The sequence below is a fragment of the Corapipo altera genome, unplaced genomic scaffold (assembly GCF_003945725.1).
Source record: "Corapipo altera isolate COAL_440 unplaced genomic scaffold, ASM394572v1 0, whole genome shotgun sequence".
Lineage (NCBI taxonomy): Eukaryota > Metazoa > Chordata > Aves > Passeriformes > Pipridae > Corapipo > Corapipo altera.
The window spans coordinates 29,733,576-29,747,613 of record NW_020884872.1 but is presented as its reverse complement, the minus strand read 5'-3'; the positions used below and the strand labels follow the sequence as shown (position 1 = coordinate 29,747,613).

Genomic DNA, 14,038 nt, shown 5'->3' with positions numbered 1-14,038 from the left:
GTCCCCACTGCCTCTCCCCTTTATGTGAGTGTGGCTGCCAGGATGCTTGCAGCACCAGAGGGACAACCTTGTTACCCATGTGGGGTAGTGTTTGGGGTTGAGATACCCACTACCTCCTTCTTCCTCTCCCTTTGCCACCTGGGAAGTGGTGCAGTATTACAGAGGTTTCATGGTTAAAGTGATGCTGGAATAAGCTCCCCAGCTATGATCAGCTACAAAATGTATGAGTCATCCTCCTTAGCTGAATTTTGATTCTCACTCCTCTTTTGCAGTCTGGGGCAACAATAAGTTGTCCTATTTGTTCCAGTTTGCTGAATGATTTACATCCAAAAGCTTGGCCTTTCTGACTAGTAGTTTTTATATTACATCTAGTGCAACTGTGGTCCAGAGTAGTGACTTGTGCTCTACAGGAATGGCTGGTGTTGGATCACGAGCTACATAATACTTTCGTGTAGTGTCAAAAAGTTCTGCAGTGTATATCCTATCTACAGCTACAGAAGGGGTGTGTGCTGGGGACTAAAATCATAGAATTGTTTAGGTTGAAAAAGACCTTTAAGATCAAGTCCAACTGTTGACCCAGCACTGCCAAGTCCACCACTAAAGCAAGTCCCCAAGTGCCACTTCTACATACATGTCTTTTGAGTACCTCCACAGATAGTAATTCCACCACTTCCTTGGGCTGCCTGTTCCAATGCCTGACCACCCTTTTTGTAAAGAAAGTTTCTTAATACCCAATCTAAACCTCTCTTGGCACAACTTGAGTCTATTTACTCTAGTCCTGTCACTTGTTTATTTGGGAGAGGGGACTGACCACCACCTTGCGACAGCCTCCTTTCAGGTGTTTGTAGAGAACATTAAGATCTCCCCTGAGCCTTTTTCCCCAGGCTAAACAACCCCAGCTCCCTCAGCTGTTCCTCATAAGACTTGTGCTCCTTATCTTTAACCAGCTCCATTGCCCTTCTCTGGACATGCTCCAGCACCTCAATGTCTGTTTTGTTGTGAGGGTCTCAAAACTGAACACAGGATTCAACGTGTGGCCTCACCAGTGCTGAGTACAGGAGGATGATCACTGCCCTGGTCCTGCTGGCTACACTATTTCTGATACAAGCTAGGATGCCGTTGGCCTTCTTGGCCACCTGGGCACATTCCTGTGTTGCCTGCCCCTTCTTCCGAAGGTCAAAACCTCTGCTTTTTTTCCTGAGTTCCAACCAAAGCTTTCTGTTCAGCCAGGCTGGTCTTCTTCCCTGCCACCTTGTCTTTCAGCACACGGGTACAGACTGCTCCTGTGCCTTTAAGATTTCCTTCTTGTAGAATGTTCAGGCTTCCCTCTGGACTACCTTCTAATGGTCTTAGTCAACCAGGCTCCTAAAAAGACCAAGGTGGTAGTTCTGCTTTCCTCTCCCTTTTCCAAGAATTGAAAACTCTTATCATTTTGTGATTGTTTTGCTCAAGAGACCTCCAACCATCACATCACCCAGCAGTCCTTCTCTGTTCACAATCTGCAGTTCTAGTGGGGCACCTTCTCTAGTTGTCCCCAGTTGACTATCTATGTCAGGAAGTTATAATCTTCCACACACTCTAAGACCCACCTGGACTGTTTCCTCTGTGCTATGTTGTATTTCTAGCAGGTGTCTGGTAAGTTTAAGTCCCTCGTGAGAACAAGGGCTAGTGATCATGAAACTGCTACCAGCTGCTTATAGAATATTTCATCTGCCTCTCTATCCTGGTTGGGTGGTCTATAACATATTTCCACCAGGACATCTACCTTGGCCTTCCCTCTGATTCTTACTCATAAACACTCTACCCTGTCATCACCATCATTAAGCTCTAGACACTCAAATCACTCCCTAACATACAGTGTTATCCCACCATGTTTCTGTGATGGCAGTTATGTAATAGTTTTCCTGCTGCACCATGCCTTCTGTTGGTTGCCCATGCTTTGTGTATCGGGGTAAATTAACTTCAGGTGGTTTATTGATTCTGTCACCTTTCTGGGGGAAGAAGCCCAGATTCCTATGTAACCATTCTCAGATGCTTTTGTGGTTTCTAACACACCAATAACCCACTGTGTCTTTGCTGCTACATGAATCTCCATCCTCAACCTCTACCGAAACAGCAAACTGAAGGACCTTGGTAGCACACTGTCTCTCAAACACTGGCATGCTTCTCCTAGGGTTATCTCTAGCAATCCTGGTTTTATCCCTTTCCCCCTTCAAAATTAGTTCAAAGCCCTTTCAGCGAGCCCTGTTAACTTCCTTTTGCTGCTTTGAGATAGGTGTATCTGTCTATTGCCAGCAGGACTGCTGTCATGTAGGCTGACTGATCAAAAGCCCTAAAATTCTGCTGGGGGGGACACCAGGCTTACAGCCAGGTATTGATCTGCTGACTCTTCTTGTGGAAAGAAATCTCACAAACCCTTTTGCACCAAAATAACTTTTGTTTAATCTGCATTTTATTTGTACCCTGAGTGCACGGCAGGGCAGGAAAAGACTGGCTGCAATGGGAGCAGCGCTGTGGTCTTGCTTTGCAAGTTCTCACAAGGAGTTTCTTCCATTTTTGTTTACCACAACTTGATCTATGAAAGCCTGTAGTATGTTATTCAAGAGTGATGAACATGTTTTGACTAGTTTTTGTGAGGCACTTGATGTGTTCTTGTGTACTCGATAAAAAGTCATTACTGGAGAATGTGCAGGCTCCATTTCCTTAATGCTGTTCTTTTCCGTGGATTAACCTGTGAGCTGAATGTGTTGCATAATGGCTTTTCTGTCATGTGGCTCTTTCACATAATAAACATATTTGCCACATGCTTTGGGAATGCATATTAAATACTATCCAGGTAGCAACTGACAGGAATTTGCGTTCATTTTGGTCTTTCTTTTTATAAATAAAGAAAGAAATAAATGGCTCTGCAACCTCTGAGATTTGGGTTTTGTTGTTACTGAGTCTGGTACAGAAAGGGTTGTTAGTACAGGCTTGGTTTTTTGAGTAAAACTCCCATGCTAATAACGCAGAAATAGTTTGAGGTCTGAAAATACTGCCTGAGTATTTGAAAATAGTTTGTGTGGACACAAAGCTGTTTACAAATCACTCGCTGGCCACCAGCCAGTTTCTCAAGGACAAGGTGGTTTGGATTTTTTTTTTTCCCCTTTAGAATCACAAATGTACTTGGCAGGTTATCAGAAGATAAAAATGCTGGAAATAGTCTCCTGGTACAAGTCCTCATTTAATTAAAATACATACAACTTTAGGCTAAATGTGTGTTTTGCATCTTGCAAGCAACTTGGTAAAATATTTCTGAATTCGTTCTTATGTATGGAGTTACAGTATAAAACATGGTCCCCATTCTTTTTAAGAATGCTTCCTCTTGTAGTACTCCTGCAGCATACCTGGTACTCTAGAAAATGTATTTTAACTTCAGCAGTTCCTGCCAGATAAATTATGACTTCTTAGTCCGTAGTAGTGAGAAGATGTGACTAACTGGAAGTCGCACTGATGATGTTTGTAATAGCTAAAGGAAAGATAATAGAATAGAAGAACAGAATATTCTGAGTTGCAAGAGACCCACAAGGATCACTGAAGTGCAACTCCTTATGGCAGTCAGTGTCTCCCCTGAGTAGGAAAAGCAAAAAGCTCAAAACCGCACAGTTCCAGCCCATCTTTGTTGTGTGGTTTAGCACTGGAGGAGTATTGACAGTTGGACTGGAACTTATTTTTTTTATATAAATAAAGAAATAAATGTATATGTAGGAGTTCACTAACTTTTCTTCTTTAATGCTAATGTTCTGGAATTTTTTAAAGGCTGTCAATATGAAATCTTTAATTTTAACCACGTTGAAATAAAACTTGTTACACAGCCTGACTTCCCTGCTCTGCTCAGCTGTGTTGTTCTACTGGGATGGTATTAATGGAAAAGGTTCTCCTTCCTCTTACCCCTCATTAATATTAATCTGTCCAATACTAGCAGATCTTCCCCATGGAGTGTGTTAGTATCTTCTAATGCACCTAGACAAAAGGTGAGACTTTCCTGATGGGGACAGCTGAGCATGACGTTGTGTGTGTTGGGCTCCTCCGTGTTCAGTGGGCTGTATCCACAGCAGCAAATCTAAAAACATACTAAAAAGGGAAATAAAAGGCAGTGAAGCCAATTGTTCCTCCTTTTCCCTTCCCCTCCTGCTATGTCTTTTGCATTTACAATGAGGTTTTATGCCTTCCATTTAGCTAACTTTAAATTCAAGAAAAAGTTGATTTCTATTTATTACCCTGCTTGCTGGTTTCCAGGAGGATAGTGGGCAGTTCAGGATGGTGCCTCAGGCAGCCAGGCCCTGAAGCAGCATAGCTGGACACATGCTGTCTGTGACTGCTGGATGCTGCCCAGTGAGGGACACTGACCTTTTCGCTGCCTGGTGATGGCTGTCACCCATTTCGCAGAGCTGCTCTTTTTTGTCAGTAGACTGAATGCAACAAGGGTGGTAGGGTGTGTGTGAACTTGGTTTTCCTTCTGTACAACCTCTGACAATGCCCCCAGGAGAGTGCAGGCTGCTTATAACAGTGGTGGTGCATGGACGGGCAAGGACTAACTAGGTTTTGATTATTTTTTTTCCCCCCACAAAGAAAAGTATGACTGTGGCACTTCTGTGTACTCTATGCCTAAATACATACATTTGTCGAGGGCATCTTGCCTCCTCTTTCAGAAGGGGTGTGCCCAGCACTGAGGTGGTTTCTCAGCAGCTTCTTGGTGGTGAGTAGAGTGAAACAGGTGCAGAGTTGCCTGGGTATGCAGAGGGCCTTGTTCACAGGGTGTCAATTGCTCCTTTCAGTCAGAAAGCTCAGCTTTGAATGTCCAGGGTGATGAGTTAAATGTCAATATGAATCCATTTAAAAACCAGTCAAACAAAAGAGGAGCAGCCTGAGGCTTTTTTTTATACAGGCTTATTTTGATGTCACTCTGGAGAAGTGATGGTGAGACTCTGCCCTTTATCTGCTGTCTCTCTCAGCTGCAGAGGCACCTGCATTGTTTCAAAGCCCCCTTCTACCCATGTGGGGAGCCGTGGTTGTGATGGCATGTGGCAAGTACAGGGCTTGCTCTGGTGACCTGTGGTGGTCCCCTTCAACCTGATTAACATTGCCCCTGTGACAGGCCGTGTTATTGGCCATGCCACCAAACTGTGCCTGCTGCTCCTTCAGGCAGTGGCCAATATACAGCAGAAAGTGTTTGGTGATGGAAGTGCCTCTGTATCTGTAGAACATGTAATTTTGTATCTAGAAGTAGATGATTTATCATTTTGGTCTAAATTCTTCTCTTAGTGTTCTCCATCTGGCTCATCTTTAATTATAGTTGCCAGAAAGAAATTGTTCTGTATGAAAGATATCATTGCAGGCGTCCGAAGAGACAAATCGGTATTAGGAGGGGTGAATTTAGTGACTGGTAAAACCATTAAGGTAGGGTGAAGAAGTGGTTTGAATGAGAGCCAGACATAGCCGATTTTAGTTGATGTTTCCTAAAGGAAGCCAAATGTTCTCTGAGCCAACTGTGTCCATGTGGGAGGTATGCCTCTACTCTGGTTTAATTATTTTCTTTTGTTTTAATTTGGGAGGTTTTTTGGTATCTTTTAATACTGTGCCAACTAAATTACCTAGGCAGGTTTAAAACCAGAAAAAAAATGCAAAGATTAGTGAGGTCTTTCTCTTTTTGAAGAGGGCTGAGGGTGTGGACTCTATTATAGAGAAAACGGGTGATGGTGCTTTTAGTAAAGGTCCCTAAATCTGGGGATACCATTGTGGAGATTGGAAGAATGGGATGGTGACTTCAAAGACGGCTCTTGAAGATAGTATTTTCCAGGCTGGGGTCTCAAGCCAGTTAGCTCAAGTGTCCCTTTAGAAGAAGCATCTAATCTGGGGCAGGAAGCTCTGGGTGGCCACCTACAGAGCAGCAAAGCTTGATCCAGCACATGGCTGATGACTGGGGTGTCTGACAGAGGGGCAGCACTCAGCACGATGTATCTTTCAAAAAGGCCTGAAGTTGAGGCCTTGTGGAAAAACACATTGCAGCCTTGTTGCCCATATTGCTAGCAGGCCCTAGTTTGTCAACCTTTCCTACTCAATATTTGCGAAGAATAAAAAGGAGGGAAATCTATAGGCTCCACTTGATAAGGGAGTGTTTGGTGCCATTTGAGCCAGGAAATGTGTAGTCTTGAGGAATCCCAGTTGGCTGAATGGGCTGAGATTGGTATGACTGGGTGACGAAGGGCCAGCCATAGGCTTAAACTGAACAGCTGGACCTATTACCCTCCCTTTCCCCTGCAACATCCCCTTCTTTTGCTATCTTTTTAAATCTGTTTCCCAGTCAGATGTCTCAGCAGCTGTGAACTGTAATAGGCATAATCGTCAGGCCTCACTTAGACAAATCTTTCTAAGGTCTTGTGGGAAATTGATGTTGTTTTCTAGGTGAATGTGAACTGTCTGCTGTTGCAATTGCAATTCTCTTTCTGTCCTCTCCCATCAGACAAAACAATCTCCTGCTGATCAGTGGGGCAAGAAGGACTGCTGGGCAGGGTACTGGGAGTCAGCAGAGATGCCTTCTAGCTGAGCTCTGCCGTTGACCTGTTGTGATCCTGGGAAAGTTAGATTGTGGCTTGCTGCCACAGTTTTCCCACCATCTTTTTTTTTTTTTTTTTTTCCTTTTTTCCTTTCCTTTCTCCTGTTTGGGCAGTGAGCCGTTTGGGAGAAGGAAATGCCTCTGATAATGTATATATAGCATCTTTCAGAGTGGGAAAGCTACCACAAAACTAGCAATCAAAATGAAAAATCAGTGCATAGAACTATCTTTTTTCTTCCTAGCAGGTGTAACATCTTTTCACTCTGTCCCTGGAAGAACAAGACTGATAATAACTGTGCATTTTTCTGTGCATTATTTCACAGAATGGAGTACTATGCATGAGTAAATCGCCATTATTATGTCTTCACAGCAAGTGAGCCTGTGGATAGCTAAAGCAGAATAGAGAGTATATTGTTTTCTGTTTTGCTTTCCAGGCATTTGATGTCAGGAGTTAGACAGGGGGAAAACTCAGAGCCCTGTCCTGTCTTTGACTTAAAACAGTGCAAGTCTTTAATGGCTCCGGTTGGTTTGGATTTAGAAATCATCTAACAGGATGATTATTTGTCATGTGTTTCTGCAGTGATTTCCCAGGCTTTTGTACTGGGATTGTTTGCTCATTTTTATTCTAGAAGTAGTCTTCATGCCATGTAAGCATTGTATCTTTTCTACGAATTTATCTCCATCGCTGGAGCCTACAGAATACTGTATCGGCAGGAACAGCATTATTTTGGTAGACTTTTTGCTTAAGAATACTTTATACTTAATTATTTGTTTTTGACTGGGGAGGTTGCTTTCACTTTGTGCCATTGTATCTTTTTGCCTGTCAGAATGTGTTCTGTTTCCTCCACAAGCATTACTTCCATTGCTTTTCAGAGGGTAGACCTAATCTTTTTGGGGACTGGAAAGAAGCGTCGTGTAGAGTCCAAGTTTTTACAATGCAAAGTTGGTTGGTCTGCAACTTTCTGTGTTGGCGAGCGACAAAAAGAGCTCATGGTAAACATGACTTGGAATAATAAGTTATCGTTTATTGCACTGCTGTGTGCAACCTAATAGCAGAATATTGCTTCATGGCCTGTTGCCTCAGGCTGGTAGGAGTTGAGAGTCAACTGAATGAGAAGCAAATTGGAAAGTTGTTTAGCATGGGGGCATTGAACAGTGCTACTAAGAGGTGGTACTGTGGTGAGTTTTCATTCGATAGCATGTCTAAATCTGGTCTGCTGCTTCTCTGTGCATTGTGGCAATTGAAACTGAATTAATAGATTTTTTTTTTTCAAATCAGTTGCTCTTCTTTCTACAACTGTCATTATAGAATACTGGGAGCTTAGAGAAGTTTTCCAAAGACTTAATGGTGTACAGGATAATCCAAGCTTCCAAGTCATAGTCACATATGCTGCTTTCCTTCCTTAATGTGTAATGTTGCCCCATATTCTGCTTCTGTGCCATTTAGCTGGGGACCAAGCTTACAGTAACAGTCTCCCAAAGGCACATTATTACACAGGCCTGAAACTGTGTTAGTAGGAGAATTGCATTACTGTGAAATACACATCTTGGATAATTAAGAGGGGTTGGAAGTAAATGAGCTGATAGGATTCCTTTTGCATTTCATTTGCATATTTCTTTGATAACATTAAGGCATAAGAAAAAAAAAGCACCATGAAAAACAGCACATAGCAGCACTTGCCTTTGAACCTTTCCAGAACAAAAATTTTACAGTAATAATGTGTGCCAAGGAAGAAAGAGGCAAGAAGTAGGTGTATTAACTGACTTGGAGAGTGTGGGTAGGCTTGAAATTTATAATGTTCTACAGATCTTGGCAGTTTACCAAGGATTCCCCTTGTCCCCTCTGCCTTTCAACATGCATAAAGCCCGCTGAGATGAGAAATAAACAGCATATTGCTATCAGACATATGGGATATGCTTAAGTTGTGGATTCAGTTGAAGATCCAGTTAAATGCTGCAGTGTTGCTGTTGCTGTGTTCATGAGAAAAGCTGTAACCTTATGTAAATGAACTTTCTGTCATCTGCACAAGAAGACACAGGACAAAATTTGGGGCTGATGGTCTCAACTCTGTTGACTCCATTTAAAAATGCAATGGTGCAAGTAGCAGTCTTAGAAATATTCTTATGCTTCTTCCTTTGGAGGATAACCGAGTTCTTTAATATGAATAGAACCATGAAATGAGGGAAAGAAAGGTGGGAAGAATGCATAAGAAATGACAAGTAGTTTGGAAATTTTGATCAATAAAATCTTAACGTGGTCTAAATGAAGGGAATGTATTGGTGAACTAATTTCTCTGGGGATGAGCTTACAGTGCTGACATTTTCTTGTGGCCCCCATGCTGAAACCTAGTAAGAGGCAAACTCACTCCCAGCATGATGTAGCCTTTTCTATCTGTTGCTACTACTATGCAGTGAAACCTCTGCAGCTTCCTCAGTCCTTTGGCTCTGGAGACAGTCATCTTATGCTTAGCAAGATGCGTCTTGGTTGCTGCTGTCTCCATTGCATATTTCATATCCATACTTAACATTCTGGCCATGGGACAGTTATCTTGTGAATCCCCAGCCTCTGATATTTGACATCTACCGGTATTTTAAGAAACTGCTGTTTTCATTTAGCATGGGTTGCCTTGCAGAGCTTTTTAGATATCCAGATGGTAATTGACAACAATGCACCTGGAGAAACAAAGCTGCAAGAACCTCTGTCGTGCCATGGGGATGGGAGATCCCATGATGCCACGAGTCCACACTGCACTAAAGCAGGGGCCTCGTTCTGTGTGAAAAGTGTTTTCTCAATGGAGTGGTGTTGCTGAGATATGGTCTCTGTATGGAGCCTTAATGTTTACAGCATTTATGAAGTTTCCTGTGAGTTGGATTTGAATAAATTTTAATCTCAGGAGATTGAGTTCTCCCATCTATGATTTCTGCAGTTCTTTCTTCATGTTCAATCACTTTGCAATTTAATTATTAGTCTTTTTAATGCAGAAAAATTTTTCCAAAGCAAAAGCTGGCTATGAAAATCTGAATATTGGTCTCCAAACTGGGAATGCTTAGCCATTTCATATTATGAGCAAAATTATAGAAGCATGCTAATAGTTTGACGAGTCTGTTCTTGAACAGAACTGTTAAGCAGATAAACAAAAAGCCAAAAACTCAGCTCATGCTTATATGCTGTGCTTGTGATGTTTGCTTTCTCCTTTCCTCTGAAAATATTTTCAATGAAAAGAATGTGTCTTCAAAATATTCTTTTACTTCTCTTATATAAATTAATGTCATGCAGGCCTGTCCCCCCCCCATGTTGTAGATGCTTAGAATATGAGTGCTCCATACATTATGAAAAGGGTATTTGGAGTAATTTTAAACAATATTTTGAAGTGACCATGGTTTAAATTTGGCCTGGGATACTGAGCAGCCCACACTTCCCACACTGCAGTTCACTTGCTTTCAGTCCCTTAGGAGCGTTATGTAGAAGCTTTTCCCATCCCAGAAGAAGCAAAGCGAAACATGAGCAATTGCTGTGCTCTGCTGTAGCTGGCCCAGGTTTTCGTAGGGACATTTGTGGAAGCACCATCAGGATCCTGTGAAGCTGCTGGGGAAGGATGGTTGGGCTGATGCACATTAGTCATCCTGAGTGGGCCAGTCTCACAGGGAGGAACATTGACTTGAGAAAAGCTGTGAAGCTAAGCCCTGGGAAATTTCAGGTGTCTCTCTGGAAATAGCAAGCCCAGCAGTAGTTTGTAGATTTGAAAAGACAAATAGAGCAAAAATTCCATAAAATATGTGGCATCTCATGGATGTCTTGCTACTTTGCTGTTCTGTGTGCCACATTTTCTGCCTGAGTATATTCTGCCACCATTTTAGCATCTCCACTTTGCTGCAGAGCGAACGGTGAACTGGTTTTTTTTAAGAAGTTTCTTTCTTCAGAAGTCTTTAGTGTTGTGAGCTTTTTTTCCTCTGAGATGTCCTTGTAACTCTCTTATCTTTCGCATATTCTTTTTGTATCTCAAACTGATCATCCTATCGTCCTATCCCATCGTCCTTGGACCTTCAAGTTCCTTCGATGGACCTGTGGAAAATAGGGTCAGAGCTGAGGGTAGTAATTTTTCTGCCTTGGTGTAAACCATTTTCCCCTCCTTCCTTGTGGGATGGTAAATTTTGAGAAGATCACAAGCTTCTGTCGTTAGGCAGAGGTCCAGGGTGGGAAATTGGAGTTGGAAATTTCCTGGGCTTGCTGAAAGGCTTTGGTTCAAGAAGTAATAAGGTCAAGGTAAGGTCAGTCTTGGCTACTGCACACATGTTATGACCCTAACTTTGTTTCAAAATCGAAACCAGCTTGAGACCAAGCTGTAAAAAGAAATGCCTGCAGTAAAGAGAGTTTACAGAGCAAGCAAAAGCCTGAGAACAGTGATGTATTTATAGAAAGCACGTGGATTGGTTAGTAAGGGAGAGCGCAGCACAAAAAGAGTTGTGAAAGAAAGCTGAGGCAGTCAATTCTACAGCATTTCATCCTTTTGAATGCACCAGCAATGCCTGGCCATTACCTCCATGGAGGCCACCATAAGATGTGAAGGGGTCAAGATTTCTCCGAAGAGACTAGTGGTTTGGGGTGCTTCCATTCTGGGGTGTCAATCTTGAAAGAATCTGTAACGAGATTAATAAATTAGTCCAGGAAAAAATGCACTGTTGATGTCCATCAGCTAGAGTGGATGCTACGTATGAGTTTCTGCCTAGGAAACTTAGAAATAGGTGAGGAGAAGAATAAAGAAACTGTGACTTTAGTGAAATGGTTTTTTTGTGTTTTTATCATTACTTGTGATAAAAGTGATGAAATATAGTGGGCATTCCTCTTGCTGGAGAGCTTGACTGATGCAGAAAAGACCTTTTGGGGATGGTGCTTGGGAAAGTTATTGGGAGACCGGGCTGTTTGACTAGAAGTCTCGAGGCAAACTCCTGGGTGTTAAGTGGAGAGCTGGAAAATACCAATATAGGGACCATTTCTAAATGCCTGTTTAGGAAAAAAAGTACAAACCAGCTAATTGATGTGTTCCCACTTCATGTAAACATATAGAGGAGAGAAAAAGTTTTTTATTAGAAGTCAGCTGAGGTGAATTGCAGCCCACCTGGAGTGGGCTGTAGTGCTGGAGGGGCCTGTCGTGCCTCCTGCCTCCCAACCCTACGATTTGCGTCCTGCCAGCTGTCTCTGTTCCGACTGCAGAACAAACCAGTTTAATTTCCTGGACTGCAATCCCCTGCCCCACCCTGCAGTTTCTTAACTGTGTTAACTTTCTGCCATTTTAGTGATCTCAATCAGTTTATCGTATGATACAATGAGTGCCAGAAGGAGCTCAGTGCTCCTGGGAGAAATATGTGACAGGAGGCAGGGGAAGGAAGGGTAGGAGCTCCCTGATGCAGCAGCTGGGATCTATTAACTCGGTTCCAGCTGTACTGAGAAACTATCCTTATCATGGAGTAGCTGAAGAGAGATGACATCTTGTTCTTCTCTAGCTTTTGTGAGACAAATGAAGAGACCTCTTGCAGGTCTGATGCATCACTTGCAAAAACCTCACATTTTTTTACTAGTGAAGACCAAAACAAGGAGAAATGTCCTAAGCCCTAAGCATGGGCTAACCCCTAAGCATGCTTGCATTTATCTAGTAATATGTCACCCAGGTACCAGGCACTGGTCCATAGAAATAAAATATACATTGCATGGAGTTTATCTATTCTGACATGTTAATAGACTATCATTAATGACTATAAACTTTACTAAAGTAAACAGAAGGGAAGCTGTGAATATCATCTGTCTGTACATGATAATAATCATTTTAATGTGGAGAAAAAGAAATAGGTTCTGAAATTTGTATAAGAACATTTTAAAAATAATTTATTTTTTTTTTTTAGCCATCTAGAGTATTTGTTGTTTTTTCCTAGGACATATAAGAAGGGTCTAGCACATCTGGGGAAAATCCAGTGACTGGAACTCTCGTCGAAATATTTTGCTCTGTGTATGCTTGGAAGGGATGGGTGAGATGCTGGTGTTGACAGTTCTCTCTCTCTTATTCAGGGTCGACATGTCAAAACGGGTCAGCTGGCGGCCATCAAAGTCATGGACGTTACTGAGGTGAGTAGAGGAACCTTCTGCTTTATTAGCAACATGGGTTAAATTTAATATTTGAGAGATGGTAAATGGCTTACCTCACATTTCTATTGAAGGGCATGATTTTTACATGTGAATGTTTGCTCTCTGCCCATCTGCCCTTTACGAGATTTCTGTGTGCTGGGGCCTCTGGCCTTCACAAATTGCTTTGGCCAGTGCCAGGGCATATGATTGCACACAGCACTCCATTTTCAGAAATTTCTTAGAAGAGGGGAAAAAAATCATATTTCTTACTTTTTGTCTCTTAAATGTATCATCTTGCTTTTACTGAAAAAGAAGGTGAGGAGGCTGCTTGACACAGAGGACAGTGTTCTCCCTGGTACATTTGCAGCCTACAAAGGGTATATGTTTATTCAAAGGAATGGGTCCAATAAAGTTCCAAGAAGCCTGAAAGCAGAAACATCTGCAGGAATGATGCAAGATTGATGAGCAGATTGCTAGCAGAATTCAGCAATGTAAAGTAGTAGTAGTAGTAACTGACCCACAGGGATTTACTTAGATGGGAAAGAAGGGAAATGAACCCAGCCAAAGAAATAAAAAATATGTGCCTATATTTGAATCCTTAGATGTCTTGCAGTTTATGCTGTTCAAAAAGCAATCAGTTTAAGTCTTAAAAAATCAAGAAAAGCATGGATTTCTCCCTGTTGATTCCAGTTGTGTTGTATAGAGTTACATACACTAATTAACAGAGCTTCAGATTTAAAATTGAATGAGAACCTCCCATGTGCAATGCTTGACTGATAGTGCTCTTCTGTAGAGGTATTGTGCCTCTTCAAACTAAGTGTCTTACTCCTCAATCCTACATAGGTATTCAGGTGAAAATTTTGTTAATGCATGTGCATTATGCAGAGCAAGGGGTCTTTGGCAAGACTGGTTATATTAAGCAAAACTCCTGGAAGTATACTGCTGCAAAATATTTTGTAGTTTAGTGTGTATATAGGTGCAACAAGTAAAAGTGGCCTTGGACACAAGGTCCTGCATGAGTGGTAGGGTGTAACAGGTAAATAGGCAGGCGAGGAAGAAAACAAGGCAGGGTTAGGTCAACTGATAGGACTTCAGTCTTATCTCTGAATCTCGTAATGATCGATGGGCAGTGTGACTGCTGCTCTCTACCTTAAGCTGTTGTGTCTGCCAAGAGCTAGATATTCTTGCTTTGTAAGATGGCCTGATAAAGATCAATTTTCAGCTGAAGTTTGTCAAAGTCTGCCTTCATGAGGAGGCAGTGCTTTTTTTGCTGCAGTTAACAAGCAGAGAAAACCAGAGAAAAATGAAGGTGTGTTGACACACAC

The 14,038-nt window shown here is 42.1% G+C and overlaps 1 protein-coding gene across 11 annotated transcripts in view; it reads left to right on the top strand.

The window, feature by feature from the left end:
• The window catches only part of MAP4K4 (mitogen-activated protein kinase kinase kinase kinase 4), a 171,325-nt gene that overhangs the window by 67,170 nt on the left and 90,117 nt on the right, over positions 1-14,038 (top strand). For all 11 annotated transcript variants that reach the window (XM_027641438.1, XM_027641466.1, XM_027641447.1 and 8 more), the window contains exon 3: positions 12,657-12,713. In XM_027641438.1, the coding sequence (XP_027497239.1) occupies positions 12,657-12,713 (57 nt within the window). The remainder of the gene's footprint in view (positions 1-12,656; positions 12,714-14,038) is intronic.